The sequence below is a fragment of the Aphis gossypii genome, chromosome 1 (assembly GCF_020184175.1).
Source record: "Aphis gossypii isolate Hap1 chromosome 1, ASM2018417v2, whole genome shotgun sequence".
Lineage (NCBI taxonomy): Eukaryota > Metazoa > Arthropoda > Insecta > Hemiptera > Aphididae > Aphis > Aphis gossypii.
Window position 1 is genome coordinate 78,915,876 of NC_065530.1, and position 19,489 is coordinate 78,935,364.

The window sequence follows — 19,489 nt, forward strand, 5'->3', positions numbered from 1 at the left end:
TGGATATTTGAATGATCTACTATAATCAGATTGTTTATTTTGTCTTTCTCGAAATGTATAGATACCTAAGTAATTCTAACATTATTTTGTTTCATATTGGAAGTTCGTTAAGAGACAATTACGGCAACACATAAAACAATACAAATACGTATACCATGAATACAGCACATGGCCAAGTGCAAGCGATGTGTTTACTGTGCACGGCAGCTCGTTGTTATGCGTTTACTATACAAATATATAATATGCATTGCATATATAATATTATTTTGTGTCGTTGATCGTATGTATTTTTTTTAATGCATTTAGGGTTCTTATATATATGAAATTGTTGAATAGTCAAAGTATTATTGTTTTAATATTTTATTAATTACGACTTTATTTTAAATCGTGCTACAAATAATTATAAATGCATAAGATTGCATTGTAGATTATATTCATGTTTAAAATAATTGAATATATATTTACACTTAGAATTTAAACAATAATAATAATAATACACAAATAATGTCATTCGTTATTACAATTTATATAATATATATATATTATAATATTTATAAAATTCAGACGGAAAAATTCTTATTTTTATTAAAATACTAATAATAAATTATCAAAAAAAATTAATGGTATCATTGTTATTTTATAAAATACTTGATTGCGATATGGTAAATTGGTAACATATTTTACAGTCTTCTCTTTGACAAAATGGTAACATTTACATATTAAACATACAAAATATGCTTGTACAAATTTGTATGTTATTATTTATATATTAATAATATAACAAAGAGATAAAAGCACGGTCTACGAGTATTTATAACTCTAAAAAACTTCCTTTCGAAAATCAAATCCAAATTGATCACATTTAACTCTCAGAAGTCTACCGAGTTGTGGTGGACCGCAATAAAATACTGTGATTTTTCCTTTCTTTTGGTCTAATAATTGCTTGAACACTTTATCCCAGTTTGGCCTTCCTGCATTTGTTCTCGTCTTCAAACCCGTGATAAAATCTCGTTTTTCCTAAAAGCAATCATTATATTATATTGATTTAATGTTTATAGCAGTTTAATATTTGTATAATATAATTAAATAAATATGATTATATCAATTCTTACCTTTTCATGTAACAAATCCAAAGCTAATTGGAGTCCAACAGCTTTCATATCAGTTTTTTGCAAAGCCGACGTTATATACATGTGCATCTCTAGGAACCTTTCCATAGCTCCACCGAGCTCAGCTTGTTCGATTTCCAGTTGTGACAGTAAATTCACGAACCACTCAAATGATCTTTGATCACGATTAATCCAAAAGAAATCAACCTATAAGTAACACATAAATAATAGTTATAATACGATTAACTACCAAACACAATACTATGCACAATAATCTAGATCTATCTCGTCGCGTTTCTTACCTTTCTCAAATGCATCACCGTCGGTGGTATTTCACTCGCCCAAGTGTATTTACATTTTGGACACGTGTGTCGGGCTTTCCAGTATCGGTGCATGATTGATTGTAATATGGAAGCAAACGGCGTGACGCCGATACCTGTGGCTATCATCACGGCGTGCTGGGCTCGGAATATGTGACTAGACGGTGCACCGTACGGCCCGACCAGATAGATCTATCGATAAAAAATGTTATTCGTTATAATATGAAAGCCAATGTTCACCCGATTTTACTCACCTCTAATGGTTTGCCAACCGGATAATTTATGGGTGATTGACTACTGTTGTCTTCTTTAGATCTTTCTTTTGATTTGTTTTCATTGGTAACAAATTCCATGCTACCCATACTGGATGACTGAAAAGTTTAAATACAATTTCAAACGATGTTAATCTATCGTATCCAAAAATAGAATTACTACTTACCGTTTCTATTGTAATACTATATGACGAAACTTTGGTTTCACAATTTTCTAAACTTGGCGTTTTAAATGCTATGATGGTTGGTTTATGTCTCATATAACGAAAACTTTGAGCCAATGACTTATTTTGAGGGCTTAAATATGCTAAACCTAAAGATTGAAGTCTTGCTCTTTTCATTTGACATTCGTCAAAACTTTTCTCAGATTCCGATCGCATGTAAGTTCGTAAGCTAAAAATAACATTTATAAATTTTAATTTTAATTTGATTATATAAATTTATATCAAAAATAAAATATAAAATATTTAATACATACGCTAATAGACGTTCTCTTTTTTTAATACGATTTTCCATATCAGGCATAGATAATGATTTCGACAGTGGTGCCTTGTTAATCAAAACAAGTTTGTGAAGATTGGTATTTGGTGCCTTTTTCACTGATTTTCTCGTTTCTAATAATTCATGGTTAAATATTTGACAATTATTTCGTATTAATTTAATTTTCAATTAGCTAATTACATAAACCTATAAAAATTATAATATTTAATATTACCTATTGGAGTTTTTGAATTACCAGAAGCGCCATCGTTTTCAGAACCTCTAATTTGAAAATCTTCCGGTAAACTACTAAAACTTTGATTAGTATAACTAAAATCACCACCTCTTTTGTATTTTCCTTTGGTGGAATCCTCCACAGTTCTTCCTGAAAATGTTCTCTGAAGAGATCTATAATATTTATATATATTATATCATAATAATTAGTTTAGAAGTATAATTTGTTGTTTAAATCAGCGTTAAACATACGTTTGTAGCTTTTTAATTTTTGAAGATTCTATAGTATCTACAGAAGAAGTTTTGCTGTTAACAGAACCAGGTAGTTCTTCATTAAGTAAATGTAATTTTTGCTGCTCTTCTTCGAAATATGAATACAATCGATTTGTCCATTCTCCAACTCCGCGGATATGTAACCACATATAGTCTAAATATAAATATTGTTTACTATGATAATTTCCAAATACAGTCAAGAAAATATTAATTTTTTATACAAACATACCTTCTTGTTCTGGAGCACTACTTATAGTAAATGGATGCCATTCATACTTGGCTATTGCCGGTATATTCACAAAAACATAATCGCCGGGATGGAAATCAAAATGTGGAGGTCTTTTGATTACCAAGTGCGTGACTTTAGATGGTAAAAGTAGACCAGAACTGATATAAGTTTTTCCATGTTCAGAACGCATTAATGAGAAACGGTAAAAGCGTTCACACAAGTATAATAATCCGGGAATAATCAACCATTTCCAAAAATTTGGACAGTGCAAAATCAAGAGCAAATAAAAAGGCACGTATAGTAAATGAGTCCAATAAAATATCTGAAAAAAGACAATATATTTAATTGTAAAAAATATTCTAGGGAAATAAGCCATTCCCCAGCATAAGTAACTAACCTCAAAGCATCCTCCTCGGCGAACGAATGGCTGTGAACAAATGAACATCACGAATAGAATAATGATTAGTAAAACGCCTGTGGGATTAGCATATCCTGATATGAGTCCGAAAAGTCCCGGGTCGGTGGTAAATAGCCATTCAGAAACTGTGAATCCTTCGTAGTTTAAATTTGGATCATATATTATGACGGTACCTAGAGTAAATATAAATAATGGAACAGTAATCAAATGGCATCGACGAACATAATAAAAGATATAAAATTAACTTACTGAAATTTAGTAAATGCATAAATGTATGGAGAATACTGTAACCAAATATGAAAAACCCCGTGATTTTATGAAAATATATATGTTGGTCTAAAGGCAAAAATAATGAGAATCCACGGGTTCTGAGGAACGTAATACAATGCCTTAACATAAGAACCAACACAAAAGTACAGTTGAAGTTCAAACACTGACCTGAAAATCAATTTAATAATAATTAATAACAAAATAGAAATATGATACATTATTTATATCTACATTATAAATGCATAAAATATTTTGCACAACAACAATGTATTTACTTATTTAATAAGTAATAACCATGCATCATGTATAATAAATAAATGAAAAAAAAATACTTTCATTGTATTTCTTGGTAAGACCGAAATATATATTAAGTTATTTAACATAGTTTGATTAAAAATTAAAATTACTTTTATTCTATTGTTTTTAAATAATTATTTTTCACTATGGCTATCTTAAACGAGCGCCAAGTTTAGTTGGACCGCTATAAACGAATTAAACAAAAATTTGATACCGACCGTTTTTTACGGAGTTCAATACAGGCAATTTTCTAAGTAATTGCGTGAGTATCGTGTAAATGTGTTTATAGTAAGTTGATTGTAGTGTAAAAGAAATAGTAGAACTACAGAGCTTATCCACATGTGCACATCGATAACATCAATAACGCGATATACGAATATTAATTATTTTGTTTATTTTTATTTTAGAGTTATTCTGCTATAATTATATTGTATATCATATTATATTGATATAGTTTCTGAAAAAATAATAGTTCAATTTGTCACGAAATAAATTTAAAAACTAATTTCTTACACTTTTTAATTCATTTATTTATCTCAATATTACTCATATTTAAAATATAAAAATTTAATATCAAAGAGTTTAAGAATTCAATTTAAAAAAGCGGAAAAATGATTTTTAAGTTATAACTTCATGGCACATTCAAAATTTCTAAAGCTCTATCCAATTCCTAGGATAGTTGGTATGATTGTTATAAAGTATATATGTACGTAAATTTGAATATAAAACACAGTCAAACCAGCATGTGTTGTCTCCGACTTACCAACATAAATTATAGTAAATTTTACGTTCATAATAGTCCATTTTATTCTGTTGTTTTTAAAATTAATTAGAGTTAATTGATTTATTATACAATTTAAAATTAAGATTATTAGTTAGTAAATCTTAAGTAATCATAACATAGTTCAAAATTGAAATATCAATTAAAACCTCCGTGACCTTAATAAAAATATTACCTAAAAATTGTATTACAAGTTAATTATTCAAATACATTTTTTTTAAAAAAAAAACATTAGAATAAAAACATAAAATTGGTTAAAATGAATATAAAATATATTATGTTCATCTTAATGTCAATTCTCTACCCTCCATGGCCTCAGTTATTACTCATTAGTATTGTGCATTAACTAACATATTTTATTCAAAAATTCTGCGGGCACATTACATAAAAAAAAAGCCTATATAGTGTATAATAGTATTGTAATAAAAGACGTGCCAACGAACAGGGCGTGGATAATAAAATATAACAACAAAATTAATAATAATATAGTAGTAAATATTATGTGGATTTACTTACCACAGGCTCTAGCGAGAATTGTATATATATTGGAATTACGATATTGATAGATTCTAGTCCCGAACAGCAATACATTGACAAGTACGTATACAGCCAAAAACATCAAATAAACATAGTTATTGCGCATATACGGCAATGTTAGCTGATACGGACGTAACGCAGTGATTTTTCCCCAGACTGAAGCTGGCGGCTGTTTTGGCTTTGGTGGTACTAGCCAACGGTCTATGCTGAAAAACAGTAGTGTCTTTTTATAAACGAGTGTTTCAAATATTTGACGTGTTTGAGATAATTAAAGAAACAAAAAAAAAAAGACGATAAATAATATAGTGTTTGAAGTTCAATGTCCTTAATTTAATCTGCGATTGCCGATCAATATACATTTTAAGATATTTTATTTTCTCATCATATGCATATTTTATTTATTTGATTAATCAGTTATAATAATATGTTAAACAAAACAACGGTTTCTATCTTATGATTAGAATAGAAAGAACAGAGAATACTCTATTATTAAATAATAAATAATTATAAAAAACCTTATCGAGAAAAATTTAATCAGTATTTTGTATAGACTTATAGATGAGCAATTCGTGTCTTTAAATAAGTCTTACTTCACCATTTTCAAAGTTTGAAAATTGATATGGATAGGTAAATATTACATATGCGTTCAGTGTATGTATGTAAGAACTGTCACTATCTTAATAATTTGAAAATTAAACATTTACATGAAATTGTTTTCAATCAAAAACATAGTAGACGAATTTCAATTATTATATATTTATTTTATTCAGAGTTCCTATCTATTTTAGTATTGAAAATCTGTAGTATTTTGTTAGAAGTTTTTATTTATTTATTTATTTTTCATTAAAATAAATAACATAAATGATTAAAACTTCTGAAAGACAATTTTTTCTCAATATTTTTAATAATTGGTCATCGTTTATCTTAATTTTAAGTTTGAACCACGTAGTTAAATAAGTGAATTACAAACAGCTGTAGTTTTACCGTATTATACTACATCATATTATAGGTTGGTATATTGATTAATGTATAACAGAAACCCTCGAGGCAAAAAATAATAAAGCATTAACAACTAACATAAATATTTAGTAGATTACAATACTTAAAAGTATCTGTGTTTTTTAACAGAGCAATTTTCCTCGAGCAATGGAAAAAAATGTGATTTTTATTTTTATTGGAGGTTAAATAAAATAAATTAACACTTTTAATTTAATTTTACGTTCATTTTGATAATGTTTACCACATAACATAATTAAAAACGTTTACATATTATATATTTATATACATTTTATTTTTAACGTACGATGCATCGACGAAGATAACACTGTAATTAATTCACAAAAGTAATCGACCTGGGTCCTGGACATAATATTATGTGTGAACTAGAAAACACGAATTCTATAATTTAATACACTAGTCAGAACTATGGGCTAAAATATGAATTAAATCAGATGCCATCTGCACGGTTATCGTATAGATTAATGTACGTTTCAATAAAAAATGATTTTCATTTGTACGAGTGATCCTGTCTAAAAAGAACGTGTGGTTATTATTACGTATACATTATTATACGTAGATACTACTACGAAATACAAACGACGCGTTCTATTACCTTATCGACAGATTTTCCAATAACCCGTTGTGTTTTTGTAATTGATTCTTGAGAGCTTCGTACGTAATAGCACCCCTCGACTCGCTGTCGGCGTCTTCGAACAACGCCATCGTCAGGTCCTCCACTTGATCTTCCGAAAACTGCATTCCATTTTCTTCCATACACGCACGCATTACATGCTGCAATTCTCGGTGCTGTATAAGACCATCGCCTAAACAACAATATTATTGAATTTATTATCTTTATTTTTTTTTCATCTTAACTGATTCCAAAGATAAATTTCAATCGTTCCAAAGCATGATATTTATTTTACCTCTCGTGATTATTATTATTACTATTTTTTTTTCTTTTGATGAACTGTAAATGAGAGTTCAAAAATGTCTAATGTTTTTGGTCTGTTAAAAATGATATTCAATTATTTTTAATATTACAATAAAAAATGAATAAGTACTTATTTTTTAAAATGTTTATACAATTAAAAAAAATAATAATTACGGAAGAGTACATTAAATAACATAACGTATTAATTATTTTATTTTAACAATATAATATAATTATCTGGCGCCATGTGATTAGAAATAAGGGTTTAAAATGTCATTTTATAAGTATTAATCCACGAATTTAGTAGGTAGATATACAAAAAACCAATATTATAATGTAACGATTTTTAATTACATTTATGTTACAGTAGTTAAGATATATTGAATTTATTTTGTTTATTTATTTTTTTTTATTATTGTTATTGTTAATTTAATAATAGTATGCAGTAGGTACACAATAAACATACCATCCAAGTCGTATACTTTAAACAAAAATCGAATTTTGTCATCTGGCGTTTGTCCTGCAAATTGGTGCATTGCATCGAGGAACTCATGTAACGATATTGATCCAGAATTATCTTTATCAAATATTTGAAATACACGTTCAGTAAAGAATGGCTAAAAGATTTTTCAAATAAATAATTAGATCGTAACAAATATTGTTTTTCAACTTACATTAATACATTATATATTTCAATTATTTTGTAGGTATACAATAAAAATCTTAAAATTACAATTTGCAATTTAGTGCATAGTTAAATTAAATGTTTTATTTGTAAATCTCAATATTATAGTTTGATAGGTATTGCTTGAGTTTGTATTGTGCTTATAGTGTTCCAGTTATCATGCATAGTTTATACCGACTCAATTTCTCATGTTAGTAAAATTATATTCAGCGGTGTAATTATATTTGCTTTACTTCAAGGTGTTTGCAAAATGGTTGCTCTGAATTATAATAATAATAACAAAACTATTAGAGGTGAAGTACCTATACGCTAGCGGCGAGAATTATAAATAATAATAGAATAGACCATTAGTACATAGACAAATATTTTGATCTTAAAGTCTAAGGCGACTAAATATTTGACGCCTCTCAACATTTACCGCTGTAGGCCAGAGTTTATAACACTTATACCTATAAATATAAATATCATGAAATACACCCATGATTATATGTTTACTTAATATTTCTGTATAGAATAAAATTAGATGAACCATTTTTACATTGCTATAGATATTGAATGAATAAAAAAACTAATACTTAATAGTAGGTATAGTAGGTATACCGTAAGTTATCAAGTATCGATAACTCAAATAATAATGAATCAAGCGCAACGCTCAAATAATGTAATAAATAGGTACTTTTTGTTTCTTGGACGGTTACTGTTACCTGAGGTTTTTAGTTATAAAGATGACGAAATCCCTATACATTATGATCTATAAATGTATTTTAATTGCCGATTCCGTAAAAATAATATAGTTGATAAATTAGTGAACTTACGTTTTTAGTGATTAAAATTTTATTGAAATCGTCCCGTTTGATTTCCATTTCATCCCCAACAGTTTGTCTAAATAACTGTTCGAGCCACATCAAGTTCTCACTGTCAAATCCCGATTTTACTCTAAACAGTAATTTATTAGTGGTTATTCATTTCGTTTTCCGAAAAAATCATAATAAATAAATAAATAAATTCTATTTATAATTTAAAAAATACAAATTTATAAAATAATATTATGAACTTGTGTTTTATTTATTTTTTTGTACTTATTTGATCATTAGGTTGTTATTACCTGGACGAGTATGTAATCGTAGTTATCAAATCCATTGCTTGTGATGGTGTGATGATTCCGTCCGAATCCTTGTCAATAAGTCGAAATACTTTTTCCACGATCTAATTAAAAAAGAAACATAATACAAATTAATAAAAATATATTTGCACTACTAATCTATACATTTTTTTCAATAATTAACGAATTAACGCAATAAAGATTTGCTACAATTAACACATTTGTTGTGTTGATCTTTCACTCTGCTAACAGCAAATATATACTACATTAACACCATTAAATTATGATTACAGCTGATTATAATAATAATAATAATAATAATTTTGAACAGTCGCGTTAATATTTAAAAATAAACTTGGATAATGGATATTTCCAGCGTTCAACGTACACTAGTTGATAATATGTAAATATGATTTTTTTGTAAGCTTGTTTAATAACATTAATTGCCAATAGTATTATTATTATAAAATTTCATCAGCTATGAAATGTATTTGTATCATTAACTCATGTTGTTTAATATTAGTGGAATCAAAAAATATTTAGTTTTCTAAGTCATAAAAAAATAACCAAGTAAGTATATGAATTTAAACAGTTTCATGTAGGTATTTAAAATTAAAAGAAAGTCTAAATAATTGTTCAAAGTTAATAATGTTCTCTCTGAAGTATTATGTTATTGTATGGACTTCATAATTTATTTTCAGATCTTCAGTTTTTTCTCCTTACTATGATAATATTATCATTTATAAATAGGTTTATATAATTTATACTTTATAGTTTAAAATACTTACACAATTTATATGGAATAAAAATATACATTTATCTTAATATAATCATAATTCATAAGCATTTAAGATAAGTAAAATTAATGATGTAAATAAAATAATTGTATAATACAAGTACTGTAAATGACCACAGTTATTATTTGTATTTAACTAATAAAGATTATAAATATAAATTTTAATAATTTTATATTAACTGTAAAATATTTCTTACCATAATATCATAAAATACCTAGTAAACAGAATTTAAAACAATATACCTATATAATATAGCATATTGACAGTGTACTCATATATTATATATTACATCCGAAAAGATAGAGAGCTACGTATTTCGAATTTTTTAACCAAATAGAGGACATTCTCCACAAGTTTAGATAAATCTAAATTTGACTTATATTACACAAATTAAAGAAATTAAATTTATAATGACTATAATTTTTGTTCAACAAACACGACAAAACGTATTTTGACAGAGAACTATATAGATAGGTAGTTTATACCTGTGATGATGTTGTCATCATTAGCCGCTTGTTGCTCACTGAACGCTTAACGACGTATACGATTCTTCTTAAACATAGTACTTATCTACTGATTACGTAATTTTTACCGTTTTACTGCCAGAAGGAACGTATCATTATTTTCGGCCGGAAACGTATCCGGTTGGCAGCGATTAAAGTAAAATATTTAAATTATGTTTAGGAAATAATAATTTTCTAAGTCTCGGATACGTCTTATGCAGTTGTATATATAAACTATATATATTGTTTAGTTTATTTTTGTTACACGAAAATGGTTAATATCATATGATACTTCCCTCTCACGTATAAATTACACCTTTTTTGTTTTGATTCATGTCCCTCAGTAGTCCCATAACTGAAATGATGCGTATAAAATACATAATGTATTATACCTACGTATAGTAAAAATGTAACAAACGGATATGGTTTGAAGTGTATAGGTATGTCGAACGCTTTGAGAACTCCACAAAATGCGTTCACACGGATATCGAGATCGTAAACCTAAGAAAACTATACCAGAATGAATTTGAAAGTTAATATAACAGCCGTCTGCAGATGTAAAAACATAATATTTTCAAGGCTATCATCTAGGAGTTTATTATTTTTTGGGGATTAAAAATCACAACCTGTTTCTTTTTTAGGTACTAGATTTTGAAATTTTAAAATTAATACTCTTATAATATTCCAAAAAAATTTTTGAATGCAAGAAAAAATAATATTTAATATATAACTTAGTATTATTAGGTACATGTTAAAATGTAATAAATTGCAATAAAAATATTCTTTTTTTTTTGAAAGTATTTTGGTTTCACTTTCCAATAATATTTTACATCGATCCATGTGAAATACTTATACTAGGTTCTATACCTAAATATTAAATATACAACGTGCGCACGATGTATGAAATTCAAAAATAACAATTCGTGACAGAATGACATTTTGTCTCCGAGAATTCTATCATAGGCACTGTATGCAATATAAAAAAAAAACAAAGCTTACGTATTTTAAAGTAAAAAAGAAGCATTTTGATAGTCTCAATTATTTTACCCATTGAACTGTCGAATAATTGTGTGTATATTTAATATTTATTTTACATACAGTATTATTATTATGTGGGCGAACGTAATAATATTTTTACATACAATTATGATTGTCATTGATGACAACGGGTAAATGAAAAAAAAAAAATAACATCGCCGTCTCGTATTGGAAACTAATATTAATAACTACTTCTAGATAAATACGAACAGCACATTATAGTTCATGTCATTCCAAACATTAACACGCTAATTAGACATTTTGTCACGAGCATTTAAAAGTATCGGACTAGCCTTAAAAACGAACCGTGTATTTTTTTACGACCACGTCTAATGTTCGAATGATTTAATCATCGATATACGAGGTAAGACTAAACAACAATTGATATTTGCATGTTATTATGCACAAATTATAAAATACGTAGTACTACTACAGCTGCAGCGGCAGTATTGATGTATTATTATTTTTATCGCCGGTGCCTACATCATACAGTAGGTATAAACTGCCTAGTGCCGAACAATGATTAAATGAGTTATTGCGAGATAAATAAAAATGTTACGCGCGGTTCGACTTGAGAACATGAGTATGTTTATATTATGTTAAATCGTGAATTTTATAATGAAAGTCGTTCATACACGAAAAACACGGTAACAAAATAAAATATAAATTATAACGTCTCGGTCGTAAGCATAATAATAACCACGAAATATACGCGATATACCATGTTATTACGATCGCATAAAAGCGCGGCTAGAGTTTTATTACCGAGGGTGCTGAAATTTTACTTATAATATTACAGTCGTACACACACCCGCGGCGGCTACCAAACGCCTTCTTAACACCTACCTACTTATATATTTAACACATCCGTTTTTAACTCGTACGATGCATACTGATTTGAATAACGCAACACAACACGAGTTTTTAAAATACAGCACCGATTTTGCATTTTTCGTTTTTTTTTTTTTTTTATCGCTTAGGTCAAACAATATTATTTTACACAAACCAGAAAAACTATATAATTCACTGGCATAATGATTATATTACTTCGGTTTGCGTAGATACCTATGTTCTTGAGAAAGCACTACAATTATATTATTCCATGTGTATGAAGATAATTTTATTTTTTTTTACGCTGTCTATATTTTATAGTTTCAGATTTGCTGTACGATGTCATCGTGTATCGTCGTTCTGGTAAGAAGAATAATGTATAAGAATGGACATTAACGAGTTAAAAAGATTAAAATTAAATATACTTCTAACCCTATACATATGAATTAATTTCGATCTTTTTTCAAATGATTTTTTTTATAATAATAATTCAATACAGATATATTATTTATAAATTATAACGTTGTATGTATTTAATTATTAAATTGTAAATTTTCGAAGTATTGAACACAATATTTCTGGATTTAAAAAGGAATATAAATAATGTAGGTATTTAATTTTAACTATTTAAATTTCCATAAAAATTAAAAGTTTGCCCAATTATATAAATTTAAAATCGCACAATAATAACAGTACCTAATACACAGTTCAGTTCTTAAAAATATATCGATGCCGTGATGTCTTACAAATCTGCAACTAACCAAAAATTAACCTAAATAATTCTTGACTTTTGTTAGTGTGATTTTATAATATTAAATTCCTTTCTCATTCCTCTCGTAATTTGTTTTGTCAATTAGTAGATACTGTTTTTTTACCTATGTATTATTTTTACTAAAAATAGGAACATTCGATTTTTGTACTACAAAACACAGGTAATTTCTATGAAATTTGTTTACTTCGCTTTGCCATACATTGCACAGTTTTAATTTAAAAATGTAATTGATTTATCAAATTAACAGTTACGATACTTTTTTCCCTGTTTAACTCGTAAGAGTTACGGTAGTTAAACCAAAAAAAGAAACTTAACGATTTAAAAAAAATTAATTGACTTTTCCATCCTCGATACATCATACCAATATTATACCTAAATATATGAGTAATATAATGACACATCGCTCATACGTTAAACTCTCAAACATCGTCGGCGCAGGGTTTGATGTCGGTGGCGGCTGTTGTCGGGCGACTCGAGCCAATACGATACGACGGCCGTAATAGTACCGTGCTGTATAATATCACGACAACGGTCGGTGGCATAATATCATCGTTCGAAAACAGTTCGTCGTCGCTGGGCAAAGGGGTGATGGTAGTGGCGATCCACTGGTCGAGAGGCGTCGGTGACGGACCGAACGGAAGTGACGGCGACGGTAGCAACGGAAGTGTCGTCAACGGCGACGACGTACCCTACGGGTTTCTGAGGAATCTGCAAACCCGCTACAAGCAGCCCGTGTACGCAGTCGATCTGCACCGTCTGTTGTCCGATGGCCGTTCGAGGGACACGGACAGCAGAGACGGAGCCCTTCCTCAGCCCTGCCGACGACCCGTCGACCACGGGCTCGGGTCTCTGTTACCGCTCCGGTCTCGGTACGTGGTCCTGTATCGCGGTATCGTGCCGCCCGATTGGGACCCAGACCCGTTCGTCGAACTGGCCCAACTCAACTATACGTTTTGGGACGTGGACGTGTACTACTTGATCGTAGCCGTCAACGGATTCGATTACGCGGTCCGACGGATGGTGTACGGCGTATGGCGCGACCTCTCCATATACAAGTAGGTATATCTCCGATACGTCATGTGATCACGATCTGACCGATATTATATCATATTATTAAATCGAATTGCGTTTTGCCACTGCAGCGAAAAAACGACCGTTTTAATAAAGTAAAAAAAAAAAAAACGTCAACCTATATTTTAAAATCAACATTACTGTTTTAATAATTATTTATTTAATGGACTGAAAAAGCGACATATTTTTGAGAAAAATGTGAGCTCAGGTTATGCTGTTCGACTTATATTGTTTAATTTTCACGTAACATCGATTTTCTTCGTGTTCAAAAAGTATGTACCTATTTCGTAAAATATATATTTTGCAGTATAATCAGTCATTTATCAAAAGGGATATTATACTAATTATTCCAATACAATTATAAAAAAATATTTTAATTTATTATAATATATTACTCATACCAAAACTTACAGACAATAAAAAATATATTTTTATTTTAGCGGAAAAGAAAAGGTATATTTTGGTGGTAAAATGAAAGATCGTTAACGAGTACAACACTTGGTATATTTATTACAATGTACCTAATCGTATTTTCAAGTAATGGATATATTTCAGTTAGCTCTCGACATTCGTTATTAAGAATCGATATCTAGGTAGTAGGTACTATCTAGATTGCACGTTAAAATATTCCGTGTAATTTAATGCATTCTTTAGTAGTCTGATAGATCGGCATAAGTAACAACTTTTATTATTTTACGATATAGTGTATGGGTACAAGTAAACCTAACTTTGGATTTTGGGTGTACACACTGTTTAGAGAACATTTTTATAATCATAAATACATTATATACACAGGTGAGTTATTTAAATTGGTTGGACGCGCTTAATAATGCAAGAACGGTGGTTTGCGACTGTTTTATTATTCGTTAAAATACCACAATAGTGGTAGTTATAATAGCGACAGTTACTGTAACGGCGTATAATATTATGTCCGAACGAATTGATTATATTATTTGACCGGCGACACGCATAAGTATTAAATACATCGTAGGTATCTATTGCATATTATTGTAATACCTATCGGACGATTTTCCGGGGTGGGTAGACGCGCGCTTATATTAGTCTCGTCGACGACTTAATTGATGAGTTCATGGGAGGTTTGTCGTAACGCTCGCTATAATATACCTACCGCCCGACGACCAGCGGTGGGCCGATGCGCGCGCGCGTATATAATAATAATATAAGCACGCGGGAAATTAATGACGTGAACGTATTATTATTACTATTACTGTATCATAATATTATATGGTAGAGATATTAATATTATGTATAGTAAAAGAGAAAACCGGAATATTAAATTATCGTCGTTTCGGAACCGGCGCAGCTAAGATAGTACATAGCGCAGCGACAAACCAAATGCATACACGCGCGCACGTATAATATGGAAGCGCAGCAAGAGTAAATGAGCTGCGCGATGGGTACCTAGGTAGGTAGATAGGTTAGGTATACACGTATGTAGGTATTATTATACTTCCTTACCCATCCGGTGAAAACGCGACAGAACGCCGTTTTACCGTCGATACACTATAAATTAAATTCCTTAACGATGTGGTAAGACGCTTTCGTGGTATATTATGTGCATGGCACCAGTTCGTGAGTAATGTGTTCCGCAACATACACGTAGGATGTCTACGTGCTATTTTTTTTTTTTCATTTAGCAGTTTATCTGTTGTACGACCGATGTACACGTTGAATAAAAATATATATTATTATATTTTTAACATGCAGTGTGGGATATTATAATATGAGAAGAGATTAGAATAATTCGACGACAATGTTTTAACGTCCAAAAACACTGATTGTTTATGTCGTGTTGATGAAAGCTTTTTTGATTTTTCGTTACCTAATACAAATTTTTTGATTTGAGTCGATTATGTTTGGAAATAATAGGGAGGTTGAATAGTTATTAGATGTCAGAGTATTTCCGAGCACGCGATTTATCATAAATTTACGAGAAATTATCTAATAAGGTCATTGTATACTGTATAAGGACAATCGATTTTAAATTTTTTTCTTCCTCTTACCAATTCTAAACGGTTTCAAATAATAATTTATAGATGATAAGAAAAAAAACACTTACAAAATCTGTGAAGTCAGTATAATACTATTGAAAAATTATCGATCACTTGTATATTATTAATATCATAAAGGTTTCGGTTTTCGTCGGTTATGCAATTTAAATCCTTGTTTGGTTTAAACAATATCGAAACCCTAACTACAACAACCGTAAGTTGCGGTTACAATTATGGTGCACAAAAGCGAAAATTCAGACAATAATCCACAGCACATTAGAACATTAGACCTTTAACGAAATAGAAGGTACCTATCACGCGTCTTATAAAATATCACACATTCACTATTGAAAGATAACGAATTATTTTTTTACCTAACCATCACTCCCCCAGGATAATCGTGGTGACTCAAACCGTGATCAAAATCCTCGATCCGTTTGCCGACAATGCTGTCGACGGCCGGTTCTTGAACGTACCGCCACGGTCACTGAGACGAATACCAAGCATACTGCATTCGCGAATCGGAAACCTGCGGCGATTCCCGTTGCGGTTCATCGTCAACAATCGGATACCGACGGTAATCGCGATGAGGGACGGCACGTTCGTCGGCCAGGACGGCGCGTTCGCCACGGTGCTGGCTGCCAAAATGAACGCCACGCCGGTTTACATTTCCCATCCGTCCGCCAACGGTAAGATCTATTACGGATACAGGTGGATCGGCGGCCGGGCGTACGGCACGTTTGCGGGGGTGATTGACGGCTGGGCCGACGTTTCGATCAACGGACACTTTCTGAAAGACTACAACTGTTACTTGGCCGAGCTTACCAGACACGTAAATGACAACCTTTATTAATATTATTTTATTATGACTATTACACTTGAAGAGTGTTCTATAGTGGTACTATCACGATGATGTGAGTTAGAAACCCGCTTTTCACTGAAAATTATTTAGTGATTAATTTTTTTTTATTCATCATAGCCTCCGTGTCTTCTGAACATATTGTAATTTATCTTTATTAGTTAAATAACTCAAAAATCACTACTTCAAATTTAAATATTCATTTATCAAAATGTGTGGAAGTAATAAGTAGTATTAGTCACTAAGTAATTTACAGTAGAAGGGAAGGGGTTCTAATTTAAAATCAGAAGTTTGTATACTTAAATATATAATAAATTTTAAGTATACTTGAAAATTGAAAAGATCAGGTTTTAAATATCTGTATTATTGAAGAAAAAAAGCAGTAAGCAGTTTAATGAATCACTTTATGTACTTAATAATTTAGATACTTTCCTAATGTTAAGTATTTTTTTTAAAAAAATAATATTTATTTATTATAATAATAATTTCTCAAGTCGATAAGTTACCTACAGTTATATGTATAAGAAAATTATATATATTATATATATGTCATTTCTTGTATGCATATATCTACTATTACAGCTGATGCTCGAGGGCGTCGTGTAGAAATCACTATGAAACAGAAATCATAATTTATGACTCGCTAAAATGTCTAAAAACAAGTTAATCTTTTTTTGATTTTCAAACATAACGAGTACGAACACTATATACATATTACTGTTATAGTAATGTTTTAAACAGTTTTCCATTGGAATAATGTGAAAACATTGACACGTACAGCGAATAAAACATATTATAATTTACTGCTACCAGTTGAATTTAATAATAACAATGCTATATAGCGTGTATACTATATGTTGTAAATACATAATATACAAACAAGATATTATTACGAAACTACGATTTATAGTAAAAATAATTACCATGTAAGTTCTCGGTAAACGAATTGTTTTTTTTCTATATTATATGCAGTTGTGAGCTTTATATATTTTTGTGTTGCAAGTATATAACGAACGAAATAATAGTATGTAATATCATTGATTTTTCATAAATATATAATAATAATTTATAATCAATGGTAAACTACGTATTGCGTGTAGTTTAAATTCACATTGACAACACTATTGCCCATATTCGTAACAGCTTATAGTATAAAATATTGTAATAATATCATGTGGCCCGTATTGTTGTGACTTTCTAATAATAATATTAACATTGTATGTATTATAATATGTTCATACATATGGATTTTTACCAATTCAACAGATAACGAGCGACAAGGTGTGCTTACTCACGCCCAAAGCCGGCGTCATCCCGCCCATGATGACTGTATTGATGAGTTTCCAGAGGGAAGTTTGGATGATGACGGCAATCACATGCGTACTGGTCACCGTCATATATTTCGCGACCGCGGCTGCGGCGTTGGACACGCACAGGCAAGGACCCACGGGATGTAATTTGGGGCTGGAAATCTACAGAATGTTCATCGGCGCACCCACCAATCGAATTTTCGCTTACTCTTGTCACCGGATATTGACTTCATTTTGTCTGTTTTTTACACTGGTCATTTTGAACGCATTCCAGGTAATTTTTTTTTTTTCGACGGCGATTAAACGTTTTATTATTGCAGCACGTATAATATAATAGGTACTATTAAACTATTCAAAATGTGTCCAAATAGAATTAATGTTCTTGTTGTTTTATCAACTTCATAAAGTGTAATGACTTGTGCTCACACGCTGCAAAGCAATTAATAGTTATAATTTATGTACGTCATAGGGATCACTAGTAACGTTCTTGAGTACTCCAATGCACTATCCCGATGTCAATACATTTACCGATCTGAAAGAGTCGGATTTGCCGATTCGTACATCTAGTATCAGTTTCAAAGAAATATTGACTGGAGACCCTAACTTGAAATCTCTAGCCTATCGAGTCGAGAAGTGGGAAAAAGAAGAAGACATTCACAATTCTGATGGCCAGTTCGCCGGATTTGAGCGCGTTAATGTTTTTAATTTGGAACATTTCAAAGACGTATTATTCGTCCCCAATAAGACCAATACTCGAGTGTTGCACACTATGAACGAGTGTCTGATATCGTACTTTATATCATACGTAGTTCATAGGTAATGATAAAGATAAATATTTGGAACAACATTTTTACCTTGAAACTTTACGAATGTTAGTAATGTGAATTTGTTGTATTTTATAGGAATTCACCGTATAAAAGAAGAATAAATACTCTGCTGTCATGGATTGATCAGGCTGGACTGGTACTCAAGTGGAACAGTGACGTTTCCAAGTACATATTTAATAAATACAAGCCAATCAATCCCAAAGATTACGATACTTCGAAAGTTTTTTCTGTCAGAGATCTTGAAATAGCATTCATTGTTTTATCATTCGGAATTATCTTGAGCATTACTGTATTTATCATTGAAATTATTATGATGTACAAAGCACCGAAAATACACACACCACACCCTCGCCATCTTCCATTCTTACATTAATACACTGTCATTAATCAACATTCAACGTAGTAATATAAATTAATACTTTCTACTTTAATACATAAGTAATATAAAAAAGTATTTTTTTTTTTTTTTTTTTTGTTTTAAATATTAAATGAATATACCAGTTACAGTCTATAAAGAAGGCACAATATT

General features: G+C 30.1%; 2 protein-coding genes across 2 annotated transcripts in view; one reads left to right on the forward strand and one right to left on the reverse strand.

Annotated features, from left to right (window-relative positions):
* Positions 1–510: 510 nt before the first annotated feature.
* Positions 511–19,489, reverse strand: part of LOC114125353 (NADPH oxidase 5) — a 71,953-nt gene continuing 52,974 nt past the window's right edge. Inside the window, exons 5-20 of the mRNA XM_050198669.1 lie at positions 8,944–9,044; positions 8,654–8,774; positions 7,620–7,770; positions 6,833–7,043; positions 5,200–5,426; positions 3,585–3,773; positions 3,315–3,508; positions 2,918–3,239; positions 2,668–2,842; positions 2,417–2,589; positions 2,180–2,315; positions 1,869–2,094; positions 1,684–1,800; positions 1,412–1,621; positions 1,113–1,316; positions 511–1,017 (exon numbers count right to left, since the gene is read on the reverse strand). Of these exons, the coding sequence (XP_050054626.1) occupies positions 820–1,017; positions 1,113–1,316; positions 1,412–1,621; positions 1,684–1,800; positions 1,869–2,094; positions 2,180–2,315; positions 2,417–2,589; positions 2,668–2,842; positions 2,918–3,239; positions 3,315–3,508; positions 3,585–3,773; positions 5,200–5,426; positions 6,833–7,043; positions 7,620–7,770; positions 8,654–8,774; positions 8,944–9,044 (2,955 nt within the window). The 3' untranslated portion in view covers positions 511–819. The remainder of the gene's footprint in view (positions 1,018–1,112; positions 1,317–1,411; positions 1,622–1,683; positions 1,801–1,868; positions 2,095–2,179; positions 2,316–2,416; positions 2,590–2,667; positions 2,843–2,917; positions 3,240–3,314; positions 3,509–3,584; positions 3,774–5,199; positions 5,427–6,832; positions 7,044–7,619; positions 7,771–8,653; positions 8,775–8,943; positions 9,045–19,489) is intronic.
* LOC114125354 (uncharacterized) lies at positions 16,663–18,953 on the forward strand. The gene is made up of 3 exons (XM_027988968.2): positions 16,663–16,796; positions 18,090–18,407; positions 18,603–18,953. Exons 2-3 carry the CDS (start codon positions 18,144–18,146, stop codon positions 18,951–18,953), a joined length of 615 nt encoding a protein of 204 aa, XP_027844769.2. The 5' UTR covers positions 16,663–16,796; positions 18,090–18,143.